Source organism: Bombina bombina, chromosome 7 (assembly GCF_027579735.1).
Source record: "Bombina bombina isolate aBomBom1 chromosome 7, aBomBom1.pri, whole genome shotgun sequence".
Classification (NCBI taxonomy): domain Eukaryota; kingdom Metazoa; phylum Chordata; class Amphibia; order Anura; family Bombinatoridae; genus Bombina; species Bombina bombina.
In genome coordinates, this window is record NC_069505.1 from 140,075,759 (window position 1) to 140,092,302 (window position 16,544).

Sequence of the window (16,544 nt, forward strand, 5' to 3'; positions counted from 1 at the left end):
GGACAGATAAATTATGCACAGTCAGTCTGCGGCTCTGCTAGGTGGGGAAGGGCCCTGTGCACAGTCAGTCTGCGGCTCTGCTAGGTGGGGAAGGGTCCCTGTGCACAGTCAGTCTGCGGCTCTGGTAGTGGGGAAGGGCCCCTGTGCACAGTCAGTCTGCGCGCTCTGCTAGGTGGGGAAGGGTCCCTGTGCACAGTCAGTCTGCGGCTCTGGTAGGTGGGGAAGGGCCCCTGTGCACAGTCAGTCTGCGGCTCTGCTAGGTGGGAAGGGCCCCTGTGCACAGTCAGCCTGTGGCTCTGCTAGGTGGGGAAGGCCCCTGTGCACAGTCAGTCTGCGGCTCTGCTAGGTGGGAAAGGGCCCCTCTGCACAGTCAGGTCTGCGGCTCTGCTAGGTGGGGAAGGGCCCCTGTGCACAGTCAGTCTGCGGCTCTGCTAGGTGGGGAAGGGTCCCTGTGCACAGTCAGATCTGCGGCTCTGCTAGGTGGGAAAGGGCCCTCTGCACAGTCAGTCCTGCGGCTCTGCTAGGTGGGGAAGGGCCCCTGTGCACAGTCAGTCTGCGGCTCTGCTAGGTGGGGAAGGGCCCCTGTGCACAGTCAGTCTGCGGCTCTGCTAGGTGGGGAAGGGCCCCTGTGCACAGTCAGCCTGTGGCTCTGCTAGGTGGGAAGGGCCCCTGTGGCACAGTCAGTCTGCGGCTCTGCTAGGTGGGAAAGGGCCCCTCTGCACAGTCAGTCTGCGGCTCTGCTAGGTGGGGAAGGGCCCCTGTGCCACAGTCAGTCTGCGGCTCTGCTAGGTGGGGAAGGGTCCCTGTGCACAGTCAGTCCTGCGGCTCTGGTAGGTGGGGGAAAGGCCCCTGTTGCACAGTCAGCCTGTGGCTCTGCTAGGTGGGGAAGGGCCCCTGTGCACAGTCGGCTCGGCGCTGCTAGGTGGGAAAGGGCCCCTCTGCACAGTCAGTCTGGCGGCTCTGCTAGGTGGGAAGGGCCCCTGTGCACAGTCAGGCCTGTGGCTCCTGCTAGGTGGGAAAGGGCCCCTCTGCACAGTCAGCCTGCGGCTCTTGGTAGGTGGGAAGGGCCCCTGTGCACAGTCAGTCTGTGGCTCTGCTAGGTGGGGAAGGGCCCCTGTGCTCATTCAGTCTGCGGCTCTGCTAGGTGGGGAAGGGCCCCTGTGCACAGTCAGTCTGTGGCTCTGCTAGGTGGGAAAAGGGCCCTTGTTGGCACAGTCAGTCTGTGCTCTGGTAGGTGGGAAGACCCTGTGCACAGTCAGTCTGCGGCTCTGCTAGGTGGGGAAGGGCCACTGTGCACAGTCAGACTGCTTTATTACAAACCTGTCTCATTCTGAAGTATTTGACCGCACATTGTCCGTTTTATCCCCTCTGTGTAGGTCACAGTCAGATTCGGAGGGAAATGTGTCTGTGAGGCCAATCTGGGAGGAGTAAATATGGAACCCACTTTATACAACAAAACAGGCCAGAACTGTCTAGAGGATCGTCTGGTAAGTTCATGGGAAAAATTCTTTTACATAGAATCTAGTGCAATACAAAGGGCAGATTTCTCATTTATTTAGTTTTAGATTATAATACGTTAAAGGAACAGTAAAGTCTCTAAATTTAACTTTCTTAGTTTAGAAAGAACATGCAATTTAAAGGTCTCTCCAATTTACTTCTTTAATCAAATTTGCTTTGGTATCCTTTGTTAAAGAGTAAATCTAGGTAGGCTGATAGGAGCTCAGGAGTGTGCATGTGTATTAAGCATTTCTATGGCAGCAGTGTTTGCAACTATGTATAACATTGCTATAACATTGTTGCAAACACTGCAACCAGATAGCTAAAGACACTTGCCTGCTCCTGAGCTCACTAGGATTACTCTTTAACAGAGGATCCTAAGAGAAATTAGCAACATTTTTAATATAACTACATTTCTAAAGTTGCTTAAAATTGCATGCTTTAATTTTGACTTTATTGTGTCTTTTAAAGGGAACATGGAAACCCAAAAAAAAATGATTTCATGATTTAGGTAGACCTTACAATTTTAAGCAACTTTATAATTTACTTCTATTATTAAATTTGCTTTCATTCTCTTGGTATCTTTTTGTTGAAGGAGCAGAAATTCACTACTGGTTTCTAAGTGAACACATGGGTGAGCCAATGACAATCAGTATATATATGCAGCCACCAAGTCAGCAGCTTGAACCTAGGTTCTTTTGCTTCTCCTGAGCTTACCCTAGATAAACCTTTAGCAAAGGATAACAAGAGAAGGAAGCAAATTAAAGTAGAAGTAAATTGGAAAGGTTGTTTAAAATTGTATTTGCTATCTGAATCATGAAATAACATTTTTGGGTTTCATGTCCCTTAAGTAAGGAAAATAAAAGATGGGCAACATAGTGAACTTGCAGTGTTTTTAAAGGTGAACGTAAATTTTGATGCTAAAGTGCCCGTTTTTTTAAAATTTGATTATAAACAGGGCACTTAGTTTCATCAAAATTTACATTTCACCTCGTGCTGTGAAAAAAACTTACCTTTTTAATCTTGACAGCCGCTCCAGCTTCCTCCACCCGTCGCAAAAGCCTCTTCCTGGGTCTAAAAAAGGAATCCGGCTTCCTCTGATCACGGCATTGAATCAGACACTGATTCTCCCGGGGGGGGGGGAAGCCGTGATTGGAGGATGACCTGTCCATCATTTCTGACATCAGAAATGGCTTGCGACGACCGGAGGAAGCTGAAGCGGCTGTCAAGTTTAAAAGGGGAAGTTATTTCTTACAACGAGTGAAATGAAAAATTTTGATGAATTAAAGTGCCCCTGTTTTTAATCGAATTTTTAAAAAAACGGGCACTTAGCATCAAAATTTACATTCACTTTAAGTGTATACCATAGTTTTCCCCATTTTAGAAAGAGTCAGTATAGCAATTGCTGGTAGCAATAATGCAAATAGCAGTTGCTGGATAATTAGCAGAAATGCTCTGAATGTGTTTGAAATATGTGAGCCAGCGCTTAAAGGGATAGGAAGTCAAAATTAAATGTGCGATTTTAAGACCATTTTTAAATTCACTTCTATTTTTAAATGTACTTTTATTCTCTTGGTATCCTTTTGTTGAAAAAAAAAGTACATATCCTACACTACTGGGAGCTAGTTGGTGATTGGCGGCTACACACATTTGTATCCTGTTTGCTGTTTAGATATGTTCAGCTAGCTCCCAGTAGTGCATTGCTACTCCTTCACCAAAGGATACCAAGTGAAGAAAGCAAATTTGATAATAAAGTCAATTTGAAAGTTTTTTTTAAGACTGTATGTTCTATCTGAATCATGAAAGAATGTTTGGGGCTCATTAGAAAATGGTTTTCTGAAGGCATGAACCAGAGTACCAGAGGTGTAAAAGGGCATTGCGGCAGTAAAGATAAAAAGATATATGGTTAATTTATTTTACTTTGTATTAAAAATTTACATTTATAGTCAAAGCTGTGCCATTTTTTTATTCAAGATTCTGATTGGAGGCATACACAGATATGCATGCTTCTTATTTGTTTCTCAGCTGCATCCTCACCTGCACTGGCACAGGACTTAAAACACACAGTATTCATATATCATCCATTAGCTGAGCTGATGTGTCACTCCAGGAACAGTGATTTTACCTTTTTTTTGCCGTGGGCACACTTTTGTACATTAAAAAATCCTGTGCCACACCACCATCCCAAATTTAAAAAAAAACCCACACATTGTAGCCTAATACAGCATATATATATACACATACACACAAACACACACATACTGTATGTATTGTGCTGTTATGCCATGCCTCCTACAAACTACCCCTGCACTGGGAGTAAAAACAAGCAAAGTTTAAAAAATATGGTCACACTGTTGCAGTCTGCCGTGGCACACCTGAGGATCTCTCACGGCACACTAGTGCACACTGGTTGAAAAAACACTGCTCCAGAATACGGGAATTGAAATATATTGTTATTACATTTCAGGAACATATATATATATAATGTGTATGTGTATAGATAGATAGATGTGTGTGCATAAATAGGGGGGGGCTGAGTTAAGTTTTGAATTCCTGTTAAGGCAGAAGTATTTATTTCAATTTTGGACCCAAAGGACCCACAAGGAATAGCAAACACAGACAACAACGGTGCTTGAATGTAGAAATATATAGAATAATACGAGAACGTTAGGAGTGAAAAGTAAAATTCTAGCATTTTGTTAAGTTATGGGTTTATACTTCTATATTAAAACATATATACAAATTTCAGAATGTTTAATTTGTGTGTGCTGATTTTAGGTGAAGATCCTGAAACACGAAGATTGAGAACAGTGAAAAAACATTGCAGATCTGCGGCAGAATTTGGAAGAAACCATGTCAAGCCTTAGAGGGACCCAGGTCACTCACAGGTAGCAAATTCTACCCATACTGTCACAAAATGTTCTGTAGCCTATTCAGTCCTATTCAAACCTGGCAGGTATCAAATTCTGTCACCTATATATAGGAGCTGAACCAGATTATATCACACTTGACTTTTTGAAGTTATTATTTATTTTTTGTATTTGTATAGCTTTTTTATCAAACATTAAAGGGATACTAAAGTCAAAATTTAAGTTTTCCGATTCAGATAAATCGTGTAATTTAAAAAACTTTCCAATATACTTGCATTATCAAAACGTGCACATTCCTTGGTATACACACACTTTCTGATGCTCCAGCTCTTATTGAACATGTACAAAAATGTTCGATACAAGCGTACATACATTTTGTGATTGGCTGATGGCTGTCACATGATGCAGGGGGAGGGAAAATCGGATTAAAGGGACATGAAACCCACATTTTTTCTTTCTTGATTTAGAAAGAGAATGCAATTTTAAACATCTTTCTAATTTACTTCTAGTATCTAATTTGTTTTATTGTCTTGATATTCTTTGCTGAAAAACATATCTAGATATCCTCAAGTAGCTGCTGATTGGTTGCTGCATATAGAAGCCGCCTGTGATTGGTTCACCCATATGCATGCTTTTTCTTCAAATAAGGATATCTAAAAGATGAAGCAAAATAAATAATAGAAGTAAATGTAATGTTTGTTTAAATTTGTATGTTCTATCTGAATCACGAAGAAAGATTTTGGGTTTAGTGGCCCTTTAACGTTTGAAATTTGACAGAAAATATTCTATTTGCTCGTTTAAATTCAAAGTAAGTGCTTTTGCATTTTATTGTGTATTTGTCAGTTATTGAATTATACTGTATTTAGTGGTCCAAAATAAATGCTTTAAAAGCATTGAAGTAATTTTAAAAGGATATAAAACCCAATATTTTTTCATGATTCAGACAGAGCATACACTTTTAAGCTTTATTTCCAGTTTACATCAATTATTAAAATTTGTTAGTTCTGTTGGTATCCTGTGTTGAAGGAGAAGCAATGTACAACTGGAGCTAGCTGAACATATCTGGGTGAGCCAATGAAAAGAGGCATTTATGTGTAGCCACCAACCAGCAGTTAGCTCACAGTAGCACAGTGTTGTTCTTGAACCTACCCAGTTGTGCTTTTCTTTCTAATGGTAGTGAGCAGTCCACATTCCTTACTCTTGGGGATTACATCACCCAGCCACCAGTAGGAGGCAAAGACACCCTACATCATAGGTTTCAAGCATTCTTCCTTCTTCCCTTTCCCTACCAGTATTTCTTTGCCTCGTCAAGGAGAGGGCAGGGATAGAGATCTGCTTAAATATAGAAATGAAGAATTCAGAATTGTATTCCTTCAAAGGACAGTTCCTGGAAGAGAAGGAGTTAGGAGGGTGCTGCTTGCACATTGTTGGATTTGGGAGGGTGCTGGTGCTATAGGGTTTTGGATTTTACATTGTTGGAGTTGAGTCACAAGATAGCCATGGGTGTCGCAAGGTACTGACCCTTAGCTTCCTCCTGTTTGGCTAGAATAGTACACCTTTCTGATACATGTACTTTCTCTGTTTGTTATAGATCTGGACAGATTTCTACACGACAGTTGCTCTGAGGATTGGAACTGGGTGGAGTATGTACCTAACCCATGGCTCTTCTTCTATGTCTAATAAGCACTTAGAAAGTGCTGGGGTCAATAGCACCCTGTATATAGCAAGTTTAACCTCTATGCTTCTGGAGGGGCACTCATGCCAGGACAGAAAATCCCTATTAACCCCTATCATTCTGTGTAATATGTGGGGTACTCTGTGTTAAGTCGGTGTAACCGGACAACTCCAACCTCTCTCAAGTGATCCACTTGGACCAAATAAACCAGACAGTCTCTTTTTTTGGTGGAATGTCCCAGAACTGGTGTTGCGGGGGATGGGGTTTCAACGTCTGTCAATGGGAGTTTATCACTATGTACGCAAATCTATCTGAGAGCACAGGGTGTTTGGTCTCCACAAGAAGTAGCTCCTACCTATCAATGTCCTGGAACTCAGAGCTATCTTCAGTGCTCTTAAGTCATGGCCATTAATTCCCTAAATCCTATTAATTTGCTTCCAATTGGACAATGTCCACGGCGGTGGCCTACATAAACCATCAGGAGGGCACTTGCCACTCCTTGCAGTGAAGGAGAGTATCTTGCATATTCTCATGGGCAGAAGGTTAATCTTTATTCAATTTCAGCCATCCACATCCCAGGGGTGGACAACTGGGAAGTGGATTATTTGAGCTGTCAGACTCTCCACACAGGGGGAATGGTCTCTCAATCAGGAGATATTCAATCAATGATAATTTGCTTGGTTATGATCAGAGAAAGATCTGATTCGCGTCCCGGCTCAATCACAATACTACCCACGCTATGGTTCCAGAGCAAGGATCCACAGGGCGAGGTTAACAGATGCATTGACAGGCCCCATGCCATTATCATCTGGTCTACTTGTTTCCTCCAATTGTACTTCTTCCCAGAGTGTTTGCTCTCCTCAAGCAGAAGGGTATCTCTGCAATCTTGGTAGCTCCGGCATGGCCTGGGCGGACTTGGTATGCAGATCTGGATCAAGATGTCCAGTGCTCTTCCATGGTGTCTTCCACTTTGAAAGGACCTGCTTGTGCAAGGTCCATTCTTTTATCAAAATCTTCAATCTCTCAACTTAACTGCATGGAGATTGAACATTTAATTTTTAGCTCAGAGAGGTTTTTCTGAGTTTGTAATTAATACATTTAATTCAGTCAATAGACGGATCCATTGCAAATTCTGGAAAGTTTGTCTTTCCTGGTGTTCAAAACATATTTTTTGGCATTCAGTAAGAATTTCATGGATTTTACAATTTCTTCAGGATGGTTTAGACAAGGGCTTTTCGGCCAGTTCCTTTAAGATTTCTGCCCTTTCAGTTCTGTTGCACAGAAAGTCAGCACATTTGTGTGATATTCAATCTGTTAAGGCTCTTGCTAGGATTAGACCAGTTGTTTAACCAATTTCTCCCCCTTGGAATCTCAATTTGGTTCTTAGAGTTTTACAATCTCCTCCATTTGAGACAATGCACTCATTGTATATTAAGATCTTGTCTTGGAAAGTTTTGTATCTTTTGGCAATCTCTTGAGCAAAAATAAATTCTGAATTATCTTTTCTTTCATCTGAACATCAGTACTTTATTTTTCATCAAGATAAAGTGGTTTTGCGTACTGTGTCTGGGTTTTTTGCCAAGTTTGTGTCAGTTTACAACATTAATAGTGAAATTATTATTCCTTCTCTCTGTCCAAATCTAAAGTCTTCAAAAGAGAGACTTTTACATAATTTGGATGTTTTTTAGGGCTTTGAAATTCTATTTATAAGCTACTAAGAAAATATGCCAATCTTCCAGTTTATTTGTTCTGTATTCAGGTAAACGGAAAGGTCAGAAGGCTACTTCAGTATCCTTATCCGTATGGCTCACTTGTAGACGGTTCAGCAACCGCCTAACTGAATTACTGTTCACTGTGCTCAGTTCAGTTTCAACTTTTAAAATTAGGCTTCTGTAGAACAGATAGGCAAGTCTGCTACTGGTTGTCCCTGCATACTTCACCAAATTCTATAAAATTTTATGTTTTTGCATTGGCTGAGCAGCTTATGACAGGAAGGTTCTTCAGGCGGTAGTTCCTGATAAATGAGGGCCTGCCTTTTTTCTCTTTTTATTCCACCATATTTTTGTGGACTCCACAGTCTAGGGTAATGGTTCCTAAGAGTAAGTAATGTGGTCTCTCACTAACATTAGAAAGAAAACATACAGATGAAACTCGAAAAATTAGAATATTGTGCAAAAGTTCATTATTTCACTAATGCAACTTAAAAGGTGAAACTAATATATGAGAGACTCATTACATGCAAAGCAAGACAGTTCAAGCCGTGATTTGTCATAATTGTGATGATTATGTCTTACAGCTCATGAAAACCCCAAATCCACAATCTCCGAAAATTATAATATTGTGAAAAGGTGCAATATTCTAGGCTCAAAGTGTCCCACTCTAATCAGCTAATTAAGCCATAACACATGCAAAGGGTTCCTGAGCCTTTAAATGGTCTCTCAGTCTGGTTCAGTAGGAATCACAATCATGGGAAAGACTGCTGACCTGACAGTTGTGCGGAAAACCATCATTGACACCCACCATAAGGAGGGAAAGCCTCAAAAGGTAATTGCAAAAGAAGTTGGATGTTCCCAAAGTGCTGTATCAAAGCACCTTAATAGAAAGTTATGTGAAAGGGAAAAGTGTGAAAGAAAAAGGTGCACAAGCAGCAGGGATTACCGCAACCTGGAGAGGATTGTCCGTAAAAGGCCATTTCAAAAGTTTTGGGAACTTTCACAATGAGTGGACTGAGGCTGGAGTCAGTGCATCAAGAACCACCACACACAGACGGATCCTGGGACATGGCTTCAATGTTGTATTCCTCTGTCAATCCACTCCTGACCACAAACAACGTCAGAAGCGTCTTACCTGGGCTAAAGAAAAACAGACCTGGTCTGTTGCTCAGTGGTCCAAAGTCCTCTTTTCTGATGAGAGCAAATTTTGCATCTCATTTGGAAACCAAGGAGGAAGAATGGAGAGGCACACACTGCAAGATGCTTGAAGTCCAGTGTGAAGTTTCCACAGTCTGTGTTGATTTGGGGAGCCATGTCATCTGCTGGTGTTGGTCCACTGTGCTTCATTAAGTCCAGGGTCAACGCAGCCGTCTACCAGGAGAGATTTTAGAGCACTTCATCCTTCCTTCCACAGACAAGCTCTATGGGGATGCTGACTTCATTTTCCAGAAGGACTTGGCACCTGCCCGCACTGCCAAAAGCACCAAACCTGGTTCAATGACCGTGGGATTACTGTGCTTATTGGCTAGCAAATTCGCCTGACCTGAACCCCATAGAGAATCTATGGGGCATTGCCAAGAGAAAGATGAGAGACATGAGATCGAACAATGCAGAAGAGCTGAAGGCCGCTATTGAAGTATCCTGGTCTTCCATAACACCTCAGCAGTGCCACAGGCTGATAGCTTCCATGCCAAGCCGCATTGAGGCAGTACTTGCTGCAAAAGGGGCCCAAACCAAGTACTGAGTACATACAGTATGCATGCTTATACAGTACTTTTCAGAGGTCCGATATTGTTCTATGTGCAATCCTTGTTTTATTGATTGCATGTAATATTGTAATTTTCTGAGATTGTGGATTTGGGGTTTTCATGAGCTGTAAGCAATAATCATCACAATTATGACAAATCACGGCTTGAACTATCTTGCTTTGCATGTAATGAGTCTATCTCATATATTAGTTTCACCATTTAAGTTGCATTAGTGAAATAAATTAACTTTTGCACAATATTCTAATTTTTCGAGTTTCACCTGTAATTTTATTCTTTCCTGATAGATTAATAGTCCACGAACCCACCCATAATTTTTTACTGGTGGCGGCAGTGCTATTTTGCTTCTCTGTTGATGTAATTTCCAAGAGTAAGGAACGTGCACTCTTACTACCAAGAAAGAAATTAATTTATCAGGTAAGAATAAATTATGTTTTCTACAAAGAATACCAAGATAATTAAATAAGATAATAAAAGTGAAATGGAAAGTTGTTCAAATATGTATGCTCTATCTGAATCACAAAATGAAAGTTAGGGTTTCATGTCCCTTTAATTAAAGGGACAGTCTACACCAGAATTGTTATTGTTTTATAAGATAGATAATCACTTTATTACCCATTCCCCAGTTTTGCATAACCAACACTGTTATATTAATGCACTTTTTACCTCTGTGATTACCTTGTTTATAAGCATCTTCTGACAGCCCCCTGATCACATGACATTTTATTTATTATCCATTGACTTGCATTTTAGCCAATTAGTGCAGTGTCTGCCACAAGCCACGGGCGTGATCTCAATGTTATCTATATGGCTTACATGAGCTAGCTCTCCCCTGCTGTGAAAAGCAAATAAAAAAGCATGTGATAAGAGGCGACCTTCAGGTGCTGGTTATTGCTATCACAAGCTCGCCTAGCAATTAGCGCTCAGAAAATTAACCAGAGGTCAGACCTTTGGTTAATTTAAAAAAAAATGTCCCCCAATTGCCCTCAAATTTAAGTGTAATGTGCATAAAAAAAATGTACATTGTGGTCTATGGGGTCTGTGTTATCCCTGTAACTGTATATGTATATGCTTATATACATATACAGGGGGGTAGTTATCAAGCCGTCAACCTCAAATACGCTGGAATTCCGCAGCGTATTTGTGGCGAGGCTGATTCGCCTTAGTTATCAAAGGCTTCAGACCGGCAAAAATAGAATTTTGTGACGGAAGCTTCGATCCGCCGGACTCCGTCCGACACAGATCGATTCTTACGTCACTCCAGATGTTCCGCACACAAGTGCGGCACAATCTCACTACTTTTGCTAGTTATCAAAAAACTAGCAGGTACGCTCGGCACTTTTTTACGGCCCAGCGTACCTGGTTTTCAAACCGCCAGCCTGGAGGCGGCGGATCCCATAGGAATCAATGGGAGTCTGACCATAGCGAAAGTACAAGTCGCTGCTGACAGACATCCCATTCATTCCTATGGGAGCTGTCTACACCTAACACCCTAACATGTACCCCGAGTCTAAACAACCACTAATCTGCCCCCCCTACACCGCCGCAACTAAATAAATGTATTACCCCCTAAACCGCCGCTCCCGGAGCCCACCGCAAGCTACTCTATACATATTAACCCCTAAACCGCCGCTCCCGGAGCCCTCCGCCAACTGCATTATACCTAGTAACCCCTATCCTGCCCCCCCCTATACCGCCGCCCTCTATAATAAATTTATTAACCCCTATCCTGCCGATCCCACACCTCACCGCAACTAAATAAATAGTTTAACCCCTAAACCGCCGCTCCCGGACCCCCGCAACCTATAATAAATTTATTAACCCCTATCCTGCCCCCCACTACACCGTCGCCACTGTAATAAAATTATTAACCCCTAAACCTAAGTCTAACACTAACCCTAACACCCCCCTAACTAAAATATTAATTAAATAAATCTAAATAATATTTCTATTATTAACTAAGTTAATCCTATTTAAAACTAAATAATTACCTTTAAAATAAACCCTAATATAGCTACAATATAAATAATAATTATATTGTAGCTATCTTAGGATTTATTTTTATTTTACAGGTACCTGCCAATTTATTTTAACTAGGTACAATAGCTATTAAAATAGTTATTAACTATTTAATAGCTTACCTAGCTAAAATAAAGAGAAATTTACCTGTAAACTAAAAACTAACCTAAGTTACAATTACACCTAACACTACACTATACTTTAATAAATTATTCCTATTTAAAACTAAATAATTACCTTTAAAATAAACCCTAATATAGCTACAATATAAATAATAATTATATTGTAGCTATCTTAGGATTTATTTTTATTTTACAGGTACCTGCCAATTTATTTTAACTAGGTACAATAGCTATTAAATAGTTATTAACTATTTAATAGCTTACCTAGCTAAAATAAAGAGAAATTTACCTGTAAACTAAAAACTAACCTAAGTTACAATTACACCTAACACTACACTATACTTTAATAAATTATTCCTATTTAAAACTAAATACTTACCTGTAAAATAAACCCTAATATAGCTACAATATAAATAATAATTATATTGGAGCTATCTTAGGATTTATATTTATTTTACAGGTAACTTTGTATTTATTTTAGCTAGTAGAAATAGTTATTAAATAGTTATTAACTATTTAATAACTACCTAGCTAAAAGAAATACAAAATTACCTGTAAAATAAATCCTAACCTAATTTACAATTAAACCTAACACTACACTATCATTAAAATAAATTTAAATAAACTACCTTCAAATAACTACAATTAAATACAATGATATAAACTAACTAAAGTACAAAAAATAAAAAAAGCTAAGTTACAAAAAATAAAAAAAAATAAGTTACAAAACATTTAAAAACATTTACAACATTTTTAAGCTACTTACACCTAATCTAAGCCCCCTAATAAAATAACAAACCCCCCCAAAATAAAAAAATGCCCTACCCTATTCTACATTAAAAACGTTCAAAGCTCTTTTACCTTACCAGCCCTTAAAAGGGCCTTTTGTGGGGGCATGCCCCAAAGTTCAGCTCTTTTGCCTGTAAAAGAAAAATACAACCCCCCCCAACATTAAAACCCACCACCCACATACCCCTAATCTAACCCAAACCCCCCTTAAATAAGCCTAACACTAATCCCCTGAAGATCATCCTACCTTTAGTTGTCTTCACTCAGCCGAGCCACCGATGGAACTGAAGAGGACATCCGGACCGGCAGAAGTTATCCTCCAAGGGGCGCTGAAGAAATCTTCATCCGATGAAGTGATCCTCCAAGCGGCGCTGAAGAAATCTTCATCCGGGCGAGGTCATCTTCCAAGAGGCGCTGAAGAAGTCTTCTATCCGGGCGAGGTCATCGTCGAAGCCGGGTCTTGAATCTTCATCCCGCCAACGCGGAACATCCTCCTTTCCCGACGAACTACCGACGAATGAAGGTTCCTTTAAGGGACGTCATCCAAGATGGCGTCCCTTCAATTCCGATTGGCTGATAGGATTCTATCAGCCAATCGGAATTAAGGTAGGAAAAATCTGATTGGCTGATGAAATCAGCCAATCAGATTCAAGTTCAATCCGATTGGCTGATCCAATCAGCCAATCAGATTGAGCTCGCATTCTATTGGCTGTTAACTTAGTTAATAATAGAAATATTATTTAGATTTATTTAATTAATATTTTAGTTAGGGGGGTGTTAGGGTTAGTGTTAGACTTAGGTTTAGGGGTTAATAATTTTATTATAGTGGGGGGCAGGATAGGGGTTAATAAATTTAATATAGGGAGCGGCGGTTTAGGGGTTAAACTATTTATTTGCGGCGAGGTGCGGGATCAGCAGGATAGGGGTTAATAACTTTATTATAGAGGGCGACGGTATAGGGGGGGCAGGATAGGCGTTACTAGGTATAATGTAGGTGGCAGCGGTGTCCGGGAGCGGCGGTTTAGGGGTTAATACATTTATAAGACTTGCGGCGGGTCTAGGAGCGGCGGTTAGGGGTTAATACATTTATAAGACTTGCGGCAGGGTCTAGGAGCGGCGGTTTAGGGGTTAGTAACTTTATTTAGTTGCGGGGGGCTCCGGGGGCGCCGGTATAGGGGTTAGAGCAGTGTAGTTTAGTGTGAGTGCTTAGTGACAGGCTAGCAAGAAAGCTGTCAAACAGCCGAAGAGCAGCGAGATCGGATGAGTGATAACTCTCACAGTCCGCTGCTCATCGCCCCGCGGCTTTTTGACAGCTTTTTTTGATAACTTAGGCGTATTTTTTCAGGTCCGCGGCGGCGAAGGTAGGCGAGCTTAGGCGGGCGTATTGGGCCAGCGAAGGCAGGAAAGTAGACACGTTGATAACTACCCCCCACTGTATATACACATATTAACTTAAATATATATGTATATATTTGCTGGCTATCACTGCGTGACTTACCCCCTTCGCTGCGCTAGTTCTCATGTTATGTCTCACAGCATGAGAACGATGCTCCCATTGGAGCCTATAGAAGCGCACTCTCATGAGCTCAATGCTTCCGTGCATTGTGAACACAAGGTCGTGTTCACATTGCACCTCACATTTGCATGTGCTGGTATTACTAAGTTTAGCGCAAATATCGCTTTCGCGGAAGCCTTCATAAAATTTGCTAAATTTGTTTTGTTCACATGGCATTCTTTGTTGAAGAGATATCTAGATAGGCAGCATACACATCTGAAGCACTACATGGCAGGAAGAAATGCTGCCATCTGGTGTTCTTGCAAATGGATAACATTCTTGCAAAATTGCTGCTATATAGTGCTCCAGACTCCTGAGCTTACCTTACTGTTTTTCAACAAAGGATACCAATAGAACAAAGAAAATTTGATAATAGAAGTAAATTGGAAAGCTGTTTAAAATTGCATGCTCTATCTGATTCATGAAAGAAGCATTTGGGTTGCATGTCCTTTTTAAAGGCTTTAGTTTACCTAAAGCAGTTACCCTGGCTAATTAGCGTAAGACATACTATTTTGACGTTTCTGCTATTTTTTACACACCTTACTACATTTTTTCAAAAGGTGGAGAGAGAGTTTTCAAAAGCCCAAAGGGTTCATCAATCATTGTGTAAATTGCATTATTTAGTGAAGAATGAAGATATTACCAACTTCAACTACTCTCCAGTCTGACTTTCTTTTACCCAACTGACTTTGTAATGTGTATGTCAGACATATATGTTCTTTCTTTTACCCAACTGACTTTGTAACGTGTATGTCAGACATATATGTTCTTTCTTTTACCCAACTGACTCTGTAATGTGTATGTCAGACATATATGTTCTTTCTTTTACCCAACTGACTTTGTAATGTGTATGTCAGACATATATGTTCTTTCTTTTACCCAACTGACTTTGTAATGTGTATGTCAGACATATATGTTCTTTCTTTTACCCAACTGACTTTGTAATGTGTATGTCAGACATATATGTTCTTTCTTTTACCCAACTGACTTTGTAATGTGTATGTCAGACATATATGTTCTTTCTTTTACCCAACTGACTCTGTAATGTGTATGTCAGACATATATGTTCTTTCTTTTACCCAACTGACTTTGTAATGTGTATGTCAGACATATATGTTCTTTCTTTTACCCAACTGACTCTGTAATGTGTATGTCAGACATATATGTTCTTTCTTTTACCCAACTGACTTTGTAACGTGTATGTCAGACATATATGTTCTTTCTTTTACCCAACTGACTTTGTAATGTGTATGTCAGACATATATGTTATAAACTGTAACTAATTTATCATTTTACCCGAGCTAATACAAATCTAGCAGCACAACCTTCCTAGCATAAAAATAACAACAAGTGCATTACATATGTACAGTTTAACATGCACTCACACTTCATTATTGTGCTTTGCCAGCAGTTTGTGTTGGTTTAGGCTTGGCAGAGGGATCAGCTCAGTTTCTTTGTCCAACCTCATCAGCAGCTAGGTGGTTCATTTGTCCATTTTAGCTTCCTGGGTACAGAAGATTAAAACTGTTTTAAACTGTGGTGTATTATTATCATGAAATTGTAATTATCAGTAATTTACATTTAGCATTGTCTGTTTTTTTGGTTTTAGCACATTGGAAACTACATTCGACAGTAATGTTACTACAGAAATAAGTGGACGCAGTATTCTCGGTTTGGCAGCTAGGCCCACCCCCTTATCTTGGAGACTTGGACAGTCCAGCCCTCGTCTGCAGGCAGGCGATGCACCGTCCATCAGCAATGGGTACCCACCAAGAGCCAATGCTAGTCGCTTCATAAACTGTGAGCCTGGACGTTACATGTACCCTGCACCTCTTAGGCGGCAGCTGGCATCAAGGGGCGGTAACATGGGCCATGCAGACGTCTCAGACAAGGGGGGTGATGAGATGGATATTGAAGGTATTGGGGTTGATGCCACTGGATACATGAGTGATGGAGATGTCCTGAGCAAGAATATAAGAAGTGATGATATCACCAGTGGGTAAGATATCTGGATTAAGTTTTGTGTTAGTGATATAAAGATTCTGGAGTAAATAATGGTTCTTGCTTTCTTTTGGAAATGCTTTGGTACCCTAGCATGGTGGGTGAAGAGCGGAATATTTTATAGTTTATTTTACTGTTATAAAAGAGGAGCAGGTCTTTATTATTAAAGATGATTGGACATTGGAAAAATAATGCTGTAGTGCAGCAAGTAAGGCCAGTAAAATGATTGGCAGAGTTGGTGTTTACACTAGAAATAGTAAGGTTCTTATGCAACTGTACAGATCACGTGTTAGGTCCCATCTTGAGTATTGTGTGCAGTTCTGGAGGCCATATCTCTAGTAGGATATAAATAAACCGCAGTCTGTTCAAATGACGGCCACTAAATGCTACTTGGTCTAAAAAATAAACTGACAAAGAATGGCTCAATTACCTAAATATGTATAGCTTAGAGGAGAGGAGGGGAAGAGGTGACATGATAGAAACTTTCAAGTATGTAAGGGGGTTTAATAAGGCTGAGACTGCAAGTATTTCTCTCAAG

General features: G+C 40.6%; 1 protein-coding gene across 1 annotated transcript in view; it reads left to right on the forward strand.

The window, feature by feature from the left end:
• LOC128636275 (neuron navigator 2-like) overlaps positions 1–16,544 on the forward strand; it is a 474,377-nt gene that overhangs the window by 260,524 nt on the left and 197,309 nt on the right. Inside the window, 5 exon segments of the mRNA XM_053689311.1 lie at positions 1,377–1,405; positions 1,408–1,491; positions 4,276–4,310; positions 4,312–4,385; positions 15,615–16,004. Coding sequence (XP_053545286.1) covers positions 1,377–1,405; positions 1,408–1,491; positions 4,276–4,310; positions 4,312–4,385; positions 15,615–16,004 — 612 coding nt within the window.